We start from the raw sequence: 13252 nt of genomic DNA, 5'->3' as shown, positions 1-13252 counted from the left end.
TCCTCCGGCCAAGATCTTCAGCTCTCACTGGATCGGTTCGCAGCCGAGTGTGAAGCGACTGGGATGAGAATCAGCACCTCCAAGTCCGAGTCCATGGTTCTCTCCCGGAAAAGGGTGGAGTGCCATCTCCGGGTTGGGGAGGAGATCTTGCCCCAAGTGGAAGAGTTCAAGTACCTCGGAGTCTTGTTCACGAGTGTGGGAAGAGTGGATGGTGAGATCGACAGGCGGATCGGTGCGGCGTCTTCAGTAATGCGGACACTGTATCGATCCGTTGTGGTGAAGAAGGAGCTGAGCCGGAAGGCAAAGCTCTCGATTTACCGGTCGATCTACGTTCCCATCCTCACCTATGGTCATGAGCTTTGGGTCATGACCGAAAGGACAAGATCACGGGTACAAGCGGCCGAAATGAGTTTCCTCTGCCGAGTGGCGGGGCTCTCCCTTAGAGATAGGGTGAGAAGCTCTGCCATTCGGGGGGAGCTTAAAGTAAAGCCGCTGCTCCTCCACATGGAGAGGAGCCAGATGAGGTGGTTCGGGCATCTGGTCAGGATGCCACCCAAACGCCTCCCTAGGAAGGTGTTTCGGGCACGTCCGACCGGTAGGAGGCCACGGGGAAGACCCAGGACACGCTGGGAAGACTATCTCTCCCGGCTGGCCTGGGAACGCCTCGGGATCCCCCAGGAGGAGCTGGACGAAGTGGCTGGGGAGAGGGAAGTCTGGGCTTCCCTGCTTAAGCTGCTGCCCCCGCGACCCGACCTCGGATAAGCGGAAGAAGATGGATGGATGGATGGATGGAGTTTATATCACATTTGAAGGTGATGAATGGATTTTTGTATGATATTTAAATCATTTTGAGTTTCACCTGTACAGTATGTAAGGCATGAATCTGTTTGTTACCTGTTAGCATACAAAGTCAATAGGTGGGTTGCAATCACGGGACCTAGAGGCACATGCAGGCACTTCTGGGTTTCAGGCGATGGTCTAGGGCAGGGGTCGGCAACCCGCGGCTCCGGAGCCGCATGCGGCTCTTTGATCACTCTGATGCGGCTCAGCAGCTTACTTGATGAACCCCCCAATTTTCCCGTGAGACTTCCGGATTTCAGTGCCTCTCGCAGAAAACTCCCGGGATTAATATTCACCGATTTTCACCTTTAAAGCTATAATGGCGTGACGTGATGATACAACATTTGACGCCCTCTACAATCTGTTTTGACAGCGTGCCAGCCCAACACTTGTTATACAATACACATCTTCTGCTTGCACACGTACGTGACAGCAATGCATACTTGGTCAACAGCCACACACGTTACACTGACGGTGACCATATAAAACAACTTTAACACTCTTACTAATAATGCGCCACACTTTGAACCAAAACCAAACAAGAATGACAAACACATTTCGGGAGAACATCTGCACCTTAACACAACATAAACACAACAGAACAAACACCCAGAATCCCATGCAGCCCTGACTCTTCCGGGCTACATTATACACCCCTGCTACCACCAAACCCCGCCCCCACCCCAAGCCTGCTCACTCACACATCAAGCCCTCCCCCTCTGTGCGTCGGTTGAGGTGGGCGGGGTTTGGTAGCGGGGGTGTATAATGTATCCCGGAAGAGTTAGGGCTGCATGGGATTCTGGGTATTTGTCCTGTTGTGTTTATGTTGTGTTACGGTGCAGATGTTCTCCCGAAATGTGTTTGTCATTCTTGTTTGGTGTGGGTTCACAGTGTGGCGCATTATTAGTAAGAGTGTTAAAGTTTTTTTTATACCGCCGCCGTCAGTGTAACCTGTGTGGTTGTTGAGCAAGTATGCCTTGCTATCACCTGCGTGAGCAAGCGGAAGCCGCATACAACATGTGGCTGATCAGGCACGCTGGTTGTAGTGGGTGCTATATGCTGTACCATCACGGCACGCATGACACTGACAAGCGCTTTTCATTCAAAACCCGCGTGCCGCACCAACTTAAAAATTCCATATAAAGGTGTGGGCAGCGTGTCTGAGACCCCTGGTTTATACATAGCACAAAGCAAAAAAATTTTTTATAAGCAGTGTTATTTCATTTAAAATTTCAAACATTTTTGTGGCTCCCATTGTTTTCTATAATTTGTGAAACTGGTCAAAATGGCTCTTTGACCGGTAAAGGTTGCCGACCCCTGGTCTGGGGCAGTGTTTTTCAACCACTGTGCCGTGAGATACAGTCTGGTGTGCTGTGGGAGATGATCTAATTTCACCTATTTGGGTTAAAAAGATGTTTTGCAAAGCAGTAATTATAGTCTGCAAATGATGTGTTGTTGTTGAGTGTCGGTGCTGTCTAGAGCTCGGCAGAGTAACCGTGTAATACTCTTCCATATCAGTAGGTGGCAGCAGGTAGCTAATTGCTTTGTAGATGTCAGAAACAGCGGGAGGCAGTGTGCAGGTAAAAAGGTGTCTAATGCTGAAACCAAAAATAAACAAAAGGTGAGTGCCCCTAAGAAAAGGCATTGAAGCTTAGGGAAGGCTATTCAGAACGAAACTAAAACTGAACTGGCTACAAAGTAAGCAAAAACAGAATGCTGGACGACAGCAAAGACTTACTGTGGAGCAAAGACGGCGTCCACAATGTACATCCGAACATGACATGACAATCAATGATGTCCCCACAAAGAAGTATAAAAACAACTGAAATATTCTTGATTGCTAAAACAAAGTAGATGCGGGAAATATCGCTCAAAGGAAGACATGAAACTGCTACAGGAAAATACCAAAAAAAAAAGAGAAAAAGCCACCAAAATAGGAGCGCAAGACAAGAACTCAAACACTACACACAGGAAAACAGCAAAAAACTCCAAATTAGTCAGATGTGACAGGTCATGACAGTACACCTACTTTGAGACAAGAGCTATAGTGGTTATGCTTTAAAGTCATATCCAACAATTGCGACGACGACTTTTTACTGTCAACTGAGTTTCGTTTTTTAATGATTTCTGCTGGTGGTGTGCCTCAGGATTTTTTCAACGCTAAAAATGTGCCTTGGCTCAAAAAAGGTTGAAAAACACTGGTCTCGGGTCCCATTAGCCTACTGTTTATATAACTGAATCCGTGCAGATTTGGGCATATTTTAACAGGTTCAGAGGCAAATATATATAAGCGATTACGATAAATATACTTTTTAGTTTTTGTTATGAAAATGGACAAAGAAAATACGGTGGATTGGAACAACAATCAAAATATTTATTACTAGGACTTAACATGACGTTATACCCTGAAATTCCTGGCTTGTTGGGCACCAAATGTAGAGGTTGCCCTCTAGTGGGTTCTTCGGACCACCACACACTGCCAGGAGAGCCAGGAATTTCAGGATATAACACTTGTTTTATTTTCATAAAAAGGTGCAGAGGCCTTTGCTTTTCAGCAAAGTGCTGCTGGGTTGGAGGTGCTGCGTCCGCTCAGCAGCACCTCCATCCCCAACTACTCGTCTCATCACGGCTGCTGCTAATAAAGGCGACAGGTGATTAGATAACAAGGCCCACCTGGGCCATCTACGCACCTGTCGCTGTCTTCGAGGCCGGTCCTGGCAACACCCCGTTCCGCGGCAGGCCCGCAGGCCACGCCCCCCTCCACAGCGATCTCTTGTCCTTTTCCTACGTTTATTTTTTGCTATCAAACACTACTAATATAGTTGAGAATAAACTGGATTGCATCACAGAAAGTTCCTCAAACAAATCAAATGTTCAAACAAACATTTTACAAAGTGATCTCTGCAGACACGAGCATGGTGCGATTGTATTCCACAAGATGATGAAGTGTTATTTTTACGCTTGGCTCTGCTCTCAAACACTACTAATATAGTTGAGAATAAACTGGATTGCATCGCAAAAAGTTCCTCAAATAAATCAAATGTTCAAACAAACATTTTACAAAGTGATCTCTGCAGACACGAGCATGGTGCGATTGTATTCCACGAGATGATGAAGTGAGATTTTTACGTTTGGTTCTGCTCTCAAACAGCACTAATATAGTAGAGAATAAACTGGATTGCACCGCATAAAGTTCCTCAAAGAAATCAAATGTTCAAACAAACATTTTACAAAGTGATCTCTGCAGACACGAGCATGGTTTGATTGTATTCCACAAGATGATGAAGTGATATTTTTACGTTTTGGTTCTGCTCTCAAACACTACTGATATAGTAGAGAATAAACAGGATTGCATCACAGAAAGTTCCTCAAACAAATCAAATGTTCAAACAAACATTTTACAAAGTGATCTCTGCAGACACGAGCATGGTTTGATTGTATTCCACAAGATGATTAAGTGTTATTTTTACGTTTGGCTCTGCTCTCAAACACTACTAATATAGTAGAGAATAAACTGGATTGCATCGCAGAAAGTTCCTCAAACAAATCAAATGTTCAAACAAACATTTTACAAAGTAAACTCTGCAGACACGAGCATGGTTTGATTGTATTCCACAAGATGATGAAGTGATATTTTTACGTTTTGGTTCTGCTCTCAAACACTACTGATATAGTAGAGAATAAACTGGATTGCACCGCATAAAGTTCCTCAAACAAATCAAATGTTCAAACAAACATTTTACAAAGTGATCTCTGCAGACACGAGCATGGTTTGATTGTATTCCACAAGATGATGGAGTGTTATTTTTACGATTGGCTCTGCTCTCAAACACTACTAATATAATAGAGAATAAACTGGATTGCATCGCAGAAAGTTCCTCAAACAAATCAAATGTTCAAACAAACATTTCACAAAGTAAACTCTGCAGACACGAGCATGGTTTGATTGTATTCCACAAGATGATGAAGTGTTATTTTTATGTTTGGCTCTGCTCTCAAACACTACTGATATAGTAGAGAATAAACTGGATTGCATGGCAGAAAGTTCCTCAAACAAATCAAATGTTCAAACAAACATTTCACAAAATGATCTCTGCAGACACGAGCATGGTTTGATTGTATTCCACAAGATGATGAAGTGTTATTTTTACGTTTGGTTCTGCTCTCAAACACTACTGATATAGTAGAGACTAAACTGGATTGCATGGCAGAAAGTTCCTCAAACAAATCAAATGTTCAAACAAACATTTCACAAAGTAAACTCTGCAGACACGAGCATGGTTTGATTGTGTTCCACAAGATGATGAAGTGATATTTTTACGTTTGGTTCTGCTCTCAAACACTACTAATATAGTAGAGAATAAACTGGATTGCATGGCAGAAAGTTCCTCAACAAATCAAATGTTCAAAGAAACATTTTACAAAGTGATCTCTGCAGACACGAGCATGGTTTGATTGTATTCCACAAGAAGATGAAGTGTTATTTTTACGTTTGGCTCTGCTCTCAAACACTACTAATATAGTAGAGAATAAACTGGATTGCATGGCAGAAAGTTCCTCAAACAAATCAAATGTTCAAACAAACATTTCACAAAGTAAACTCTGCAGACACGAGCATGGTTTGATTGTGTTCCACAAGATGATGAAGTGATATTTTTACGTTTGGTTCTGCTCTCAAACACTACTAATATAGTAGAGAATAAACTGGATTGCATGGCAGAAAGTTCCTCAACAAATCAAATGTTCAAAGAAACATTTTACAAAGTGATCTCTGCAGACACGAGCATGGTTTGATTGTATTCCACAAGATGATGAAGTGTTATTTTTACATTTGGCTTTGCTCTCAAACACTACTAATATAGTAGAGAATAAACTGGATTGCATGGCAGAAAGTTCCTCAAACAAATCAAATGTTCAAACAAACATTTCACAAAGTAAACTCTGCAGACACGAGCATGGTTTGATTGTGTTCCACAAGATGATGAAGTGATATTTTTACGTTTGGTTCTGCTCTCAAACACTACTAATATAGTAGAGAATAAACTGGATTGCATGGCAGAAAGTTCCTCAACAAATCAAATGTTCAAAGAAACATTTTACAAAGTGATCTCTGCAGACACGAGCATGGTTTGATTGTATTCCACAAGATGATGAAGTGTTATTTTTACGTTTGGCTCTGCTCTCAAACACTACTAATATAGTAGAGAATAAACTGGATTGCATCGCAGAAAGTTCCTCAAACAAATCAAATGTTCAAACAAACATTTTACAAAGTAAACTCTGCAGACACGAGCATGGTTTGATTGTATTCCACAAGATGATGAAGTGATATTTTTACGTTTTGGTTCTGCTCTCAAACACTACTGATATAGTAGAGAATAAACTGGATTGCATCACAGAAAGTTCCTCAAACAAATCAAATGTTCAAACAAACATTTTACAGAGTGATCTCTGCAGACACGAGCATGGTTTGATTGTATTCCACAAGATGATGAAGTGATATTTTTACGTTTTGGTTCTGCTCTCAAACACTACTGATATAGTAGAGAATAAACTGGATTGCATGGCAGAAAGTTCCTCAAACAAATCAAATGTTCAAAGAAACATTTTACAAAGTGATCTCTGCAGACAAAAGCATGGTTTGATTGTATTCCACAAGATGATGAAGTGTTATTTTTACGTTTGGCTCTGCTCTCAAACACTACTAATATAGTAGAGACTAAACTGGATTGCATGGCAGAAAGTTCCTCAAACAAATCAAATGTTCAAAGAAACATTTTACAAAATGATCTCTGCAGACACGAGCATGGTTTGATTGTATTCCACAAGATGATGAAGTGTTATTTTTACGTTTGGCTCTGCTCTCAAACACTACTAATATAGTAGAGAATAAACTGGATTGCATCGCAGAAAGTTCCTCAAACAAATCAAATGTTCAAACAAACATTTTACAAAGTAAACTCTGCAGACACGAGCATGGTTTGATTGTATTCCACAAGATGATGGAGTGTTATTTTTACGTTTGGCTCTGCTCTCAAACACTACTAATATAGTAGAGACTAAACTGGATTGCATGGCAGAAAGTTCCTCAAACAAATCAAATGTTCAAACAAACATTTCACAAAGTAAACTCTGCAGACACGAGCATGGTTTGATTGTATTCCACAAGATGATGAAGTGATATTTTTACGTTTTGGTTCTGCTCTCAAACACTACTGATATAGTAGAGAATAAACTGGATTGCATGGCAGAAAGTTCCTCAAACAAATCAAATGTTCAAAGAAACATTTTATAAAGTGATCTCTGCAGACACGAGCATGGTCCGATTGTGTTCCACAAGATGATGAAGTGATATTTTTACGTTTGGTTCTGCTCTCAAACACTACTAATATAGTAGAGAATAAACTGGATTGCATGGCAGAAAGTTCCTCAACAAATCAAATGTTCAAAGAAACATTTTACAAAGTGATCTCTGCAGACACGAGCATGGTTTGATTGTATTCCACAAGATGATGAAGTGTTATTTTTACGTTTGGCTTTGCTCTCAAACACTACTAATATAGTAGAGAATAAACTGGATTGCATGGCAGAAAGTTCCTCAAACAAATCAAATGTTCAAACAAACATTTCACAAAGTAAACTCTGCAGACACGAGCATGGTTTGATTGTATTCCACAAGATGATGAAGTGTTATTTTTACGTTTGGCTCTGCTCTCAAACACTACTAATATAGTAGAGAATAAACTGGATTGCATGGCAGAAAGTTCCTCAAACAAATCAAATGTTCAAACAAACATTTTACAAAGTAAACTCTGCAGACACGAGCATGGTTTGATTGTATTCCACAAGATGATGAAGTGATATTTTTACGTTTTGGTTCTGCTCTCAAACACTACTGATATAGTAGAGAATAAACTGGATTGCATCACAGAAAGTTCCTCAAACAAATCAAATGTTCAAACAAACATTTTACAAAGTGATCTCTGCAGACACGAGCATGGTTTGATTGTATTCCACAAGATGATGAAGTGATATTTTTACGTTTTGGTTCTGCTCTCAAACACTACTGATATAGTAGAGAATAAACTGGATTGCATGGCAGAAAGTTCCTCAAACAAATCAAATGTTCAAAGAAACATTTTACAAAGTGATCTCTGCAGACAAAAGCATGGTTTGATTGTATTCCACAAGATGATGAAGTGTTATTTTTACGTTTGGCTCTGCTCTCAAACACTACTAATATAGTAGAGACTAAACTGGATTGCATGGCAGAAAGTTCCTCAAACAAATCAAATGTTCAAAGAAACATTTTACAAAATGATCTCTGCAGACACGAGCATGGTTTGATTGTATTCCACAAGATGATGAAGTGTTATTTTTACGTTTGGCTCTGCTCTCAAACACTACTAATATAGTAGAGAATAAACTGGATTGCATCGCAGAAAGTTCCTCAAACAAATCAAATGTTCAAACAAACATTTCACAAAGTAAACTCTGCAGACACGAGCATGGTTTGATTGTATTCCACAAGATGACGGAGTGTAATTTTTACGTTTGGCTCTGCTCTCAAACACTACTAATATAGTAGAGACTAAACTGGATTGCATGGCAGAAAGTTCCTCAAACAAATCAAATGTTCAAACAAACATTTTACAAAGTAAACTCTGCAGACACGAGCATGGTTTGATTGTATTCCACAAGATGGTGAAGTGATATTTTTACGTTTTGGTTCTGCTCTCAAACACTACTGATATAGTAGAGAATAAACTGGATTGCATCACAGAAAGATCCTCAAACAAATCAAATGTTCAAACAAACATTTTACAAAGTGATCTCTGCAGACACGAGCATGGTTTGATTGTATTCCACAAGATGATGAAGTGTTATTTTTACGTTTGGCTCTGCTCTCAAACACTACTAATATAGTAGAGACTAAACTGGATTGCATGGCAGAAAGTTCCTCAAACAAATCAAATGTTCAAACAAACATTTCACAAAGTAAACTCTGCAGACACGAGCATGGTTTGATTGTATTCCACAAGATGATGAAGTGATATTTTTACGTTTTGGTTCTGCTCTCAAACACTACTGATATAGTAGAGACTAAACTGGATTGCATGGCAGAAAGTTCCTCCAACAAATCAAATGTTCAAACAAACATTTCACAAAGTAAACTCTGCAGACACGAGCATGGTTTGATTGTGTTCCACAAGATGATGAAGTGATATTTTTACGTTTGGCTCTGCTCTCAAACACTACTAATATAGTAGAGAATAAACTGGATTGCATGGCAGAAAGTTCCTCAAACAAATCAAATGTTCAAACAAACATTTCACAAAGTAAACTCTGCAGACACGAGCATGGTTTGATTGTGTTCCACAAGATGATGAAGTGATATTTTTACGTTTGGCTCTGCTCTCAAACACTACTAATATAGTAGAGAATAAACTGGATTGCATCGCAGAAAGTTCCTCAAACAAATCAAATGTTCAAACAAACATTTCACAATGTAAACTCTGCAGACACGAGCATGGTTTGATTGTATTCCACAAGATGATGAAGTGATATTTTTACGTTTTGGTTCTGCTCTCAAACACTACTGATATAGTAGAGAATAAACTGGATTGCATGGCAGAAAGTTCCTCAAACAAATCAAATGTTCAAACAAACATTTTACAAAGTGATCTCTGCAGACACGAGCATGGTTTGATTGTATTCCACAAGATGATGAAGTGATATTTTTACGTTTTGGTTCTGCTCTCAAACACTACTGATATAGTAGAGAATAAACTGGATTGCATGGCAGAAAGTTCCTCAAACAAATCAAATGTTCAAACAAACATTTTACAAAGTGATCTCTCCAGACACGAGCATGGTTTGATTGTATTCCACAAGATGATGAAGTGATATTTTTACGTTTTGGTTCTGCTCTCAAACACTACTGATATAGTAGAGAATAAACTGGATTGCATGGCAGAAAGTTCCTCAAACAAATCAAATGTTCAAACAAACATTTTACAAAGTGATCTCTCCAGACACGAGCATGGTTTGATTGTATTCCACAAGATGATGAAGTGATATGTTTAAGAGACATTTTTTTTCGATGCACTTTTGTTTTTCTTGACTTTATTATATTTATGAACCACTTCTTTTAGGACTCTATGTGAGCTATTTACCATCTCTCTATTTGAACGGCTGGAACACCCAAGAACAGAACAGCAATACGGATTTTTTTGCTCAAACTCTCCTCTCACTCTCACTTGTTTTAATGCTACGCTCAAGCTGCTTGACCATCGTGTCAATTTAGCCGCCAAGGAGAAAAACGGATATGATGTCATATGCAACCCACCTATCGGTGACACAAACAGGTTGCACGATTGACAACAAACATCCCAATGACCTCTGACCTGTGCTGTGCAGATGGTCTCTGGCCAGCTCAAATAGCCTCATATGCTGGTTGGTGATGGGATTGAAGGAGCCGCAGGCTAACAAGACTAGCGGCACACGCTGGATAGGCATTTTGGTGAGAGCCGCTCTCAGGATGGTAAATGAACCTTGACAGGAGAAGAAATCACAAATAGTTTGAAAACTGAACACAATAGACACAAGTGATAGAATAAGGTAGCTTCCTATTGGTGCATCTGCCTACCAGTTGACCTGATTGTGGACATTTGTACAAACCCCAAAAGCAGTGAAGTTGGCACGTTGTGTAAATGGTAAATAAAAACAAAATACAATGATTTACAAATCATTTTCAACTTATATTCAATTGAATAGACTGTAAAGACAAGACACTTAACGTTCAAACAGGAAAACGTTATTTTTTGCAAATATTAGCTCATTTGAATTTTGATGCCTGCAACATTTTTCAAAAAAGCTGGCACAAGTGGCAAAAAAGACTGAGAAAGTTGAGGAATACTCAACAATCACTTATTTGGAACATCCCACAGGTGAACGGGCTAATTGGGAACAGGTGGGTGCCATGATTGGGTATGAAAGCAGCTTCCATGAAATGCTCAGTCATTCACAAACAAGGACGGGGCGGGGGTCACCACTTTGTCAACAAATGCGTGAGCAAATTGTCGAACAGTTTAAGAACAACATTTCTCAGCCAGCTATTGCAAGGAATTTAGGGATTTCACCATCTACGGTCTGTAATATCAAAAGGTTCAGAGAATCTGGAGAAATCACTGCACGTAAGCGATGATACTACAGACCTCAGGCGGTACTGCATCAAAAAGCGACATCAGTGTGTAAAGGATATCACCACATGGGCTCAGAAACACTTCAGAAAACCACTGTTATTAACTACAGTTGGTCGCTACATCTGTAAGTGCATGTTAAAACTCTCCTATGCAAAGCAAAAGCCATTAATCAACAACACCCAGAAACGCTGCCGGCTTCGCTGGGCCCCGAGCTCATCTAAGATGGACTGACGCAAAGTGGAAAAGTGTTCTGTGGTCTGACGAGTCCCCGTTTCAAATTGTTTTTGGAAACTGTGGACGCCGTGTCCTCCGGACCAACGAGGAAAAGAACCATCCGGATTGTTCTAGGCGCAAAGTGTAAAAGGCAGCATGTGTGATGGTATGGGGGTGTATTAGTGCCCAAGACATGGGTAACTTACACATCTGTGAAGGTGCCATTAATGCTGAAAGGTACATACAGGTTTTGGAGCAACATATGTTGCCAACTAAGGCTGAAACGACGCGTCGACGTAGTCGACGTCATCGGTTACGTAAATACGTCGACGCCGTTTTTGTGCGTCGGCGCGTCGCATATTTACGTCACTCTACTTTACTGTCATGGCGGAGCGCAAAGCAGACGATGCGAGCGAGGGGAAAAAAGCACGCCAAAAGTCGTCAAAAGTGTGGGAGTATTTCAATAAACGGCCTAATAATGTTGTTGTATGCACACTGTGTCGAGCGGAAATGGCCTATCATAGCAGCACAACGGCTATGAAGGAACATTTGAAAAGAAAACCCCCGACAGCGTTCTTGCCATCACCATCAACAAGTCAATCGTCCGCGTGCGTATACGTTGTCATTATTACACAAAAACATGAATGTGTCATTTGTATCTGCGTTGTAAATTCATAAACTAAAGCACCGTTTCGCTCTGAGAGGCGCGTTTGGCGTGCCTGTTCAGTGTTTACAAAGACGCGCTCCTCTTTAACGCTGTGGAGAGGCGGCGGCGGCGGCGAGCGAGCGGCGAGGCGGGGCGCGCCGGGAGCGACGCCGCAATCGTGCCAAGGTGCGCGATCCGCGCAGTTGGAAGAGAAAAGACTTTGTGTAAAATTAAAAGATTGTAAACCTGGCAAAGCCGTCTGGCGTTCAGTCTGTCGGTCCTGAAAGAACCCCACGGCACAAGACGTGTCACAAACGCTAACGTTAATTAGTTGTGCAAATACCTTTTACAACATTAACAGTTACATATACTATGTACAAACCAACAATTAACTTTCACTTTAATCATACTATCATTGTTGTGTTATTAAGCAAAATAAGCAATACTTTTACTTTTGTTGAAGTGTTTACACTGTACACTTTTTTGTATTGGATGTTTAGCTTTATTTTTGCACATTTTAGCAAATAAGCAATACTTTTACTTTGTTGAAATGTTTACACTTGTTACAGAATATTTCCGTTTTGCACTTTTTTGTATTGGATGTTTATCTTTATTTTTGCACATTTTAAAGCAAAATAAGCAATACTTTTACTTTTGAAATGCTTATACTATTCCAGAATATTAAGAGTTGCACTGGATGTTTACTTTTATATTTGCACATTAAAAAGCAAATAAGCTACTTTTAATTTTGTTAAATGTTAAAAGTTTTAAATGTTTACATTGTTACAGAATATTTTGTCATGTTGTTGTCAATGTTGACTGAGTGGCCATACTTTTTTTTTTTGTAAATAAAAGCCATGCCTTTTGAAAAAACTGGCCTACATTTATTTTTTCCTCTTCATTTTAAATAAAATAAAAAAATTCGGTAAAAGGAAAAATAATCTATAGATTAATCGAAAAAAATAATCTATAGATTAACCGATTAATCGAAAAAAATAATCTATAGATTAATCGATAGAAAAATAATCGTTAGCTGCAGCCCTATTGCCAACCAAGCAACGTTACCATGGACGCCCCTGCTTATTTCAGCAAGACAATGCCAAGCCACGTGTTACAACAGCGTGGCTTCATAGTAAAATAGTGCTGGTACTAGACTGGCCTGCCTGTAGTCCAGACCTGTCTCCCATTGAAAATGTGAAGCCTAAAATACGACAATGGAGACCCCCGGACTGTTGAACAACTTAAGCTGTACATCAAGCAAGAATGGGAAAGAATTGCACCTGAAAAGCTTCAAAAAATGTGTTGTTAAAAGGAAAGGCCATGTAACACAGTGGTAAAAATGCCCTTG

General features: G+C 40.1%; 1 protein-coding gene across 1 annotated transcript in view; it reads right to left on the bottom strand.

The window, feature by feature from the left end:
- nmnat3 (nicotinamide nucleotide adenylyltransferase 3) overlaps positions 1–13252 on the bottom strand; it is a 47802-nt gene that overhangs the window by 33882 nt on the left and 668 nt on the right. Inside the window, exon 2 of the mRNA XM_061941797.2 lies at positions 10248–10394. Within this exon, the coding sequence (XP_061797781.2) occupies positions 10248–10394 (147 nt within the window). The remainder of the gene's footprint in view (positions 1–10247; positions 10395–13252) is intronic.

This window comes from Nerophis lumbriciformis, linkage group LG03 (assembly GCF_033978685.3).
Source record: "Nerophis lumbriciformis linkage group LG03, RoL_Nlum_v2.1, whole genome shotgun sequence".
Classification (NCBI taxonomy): domain Eukaryota; kingdom Metazoa; phylum Chordata; class Actinopteri; order Syngnathiformes; family Syngnathidae; genus Nerophis; species Nerophis lumbriciformis.
Note: the sequence above shows the minus strand (reverse complement) of the source record. Positions and strands in the feature narration are given on the sequence as shown.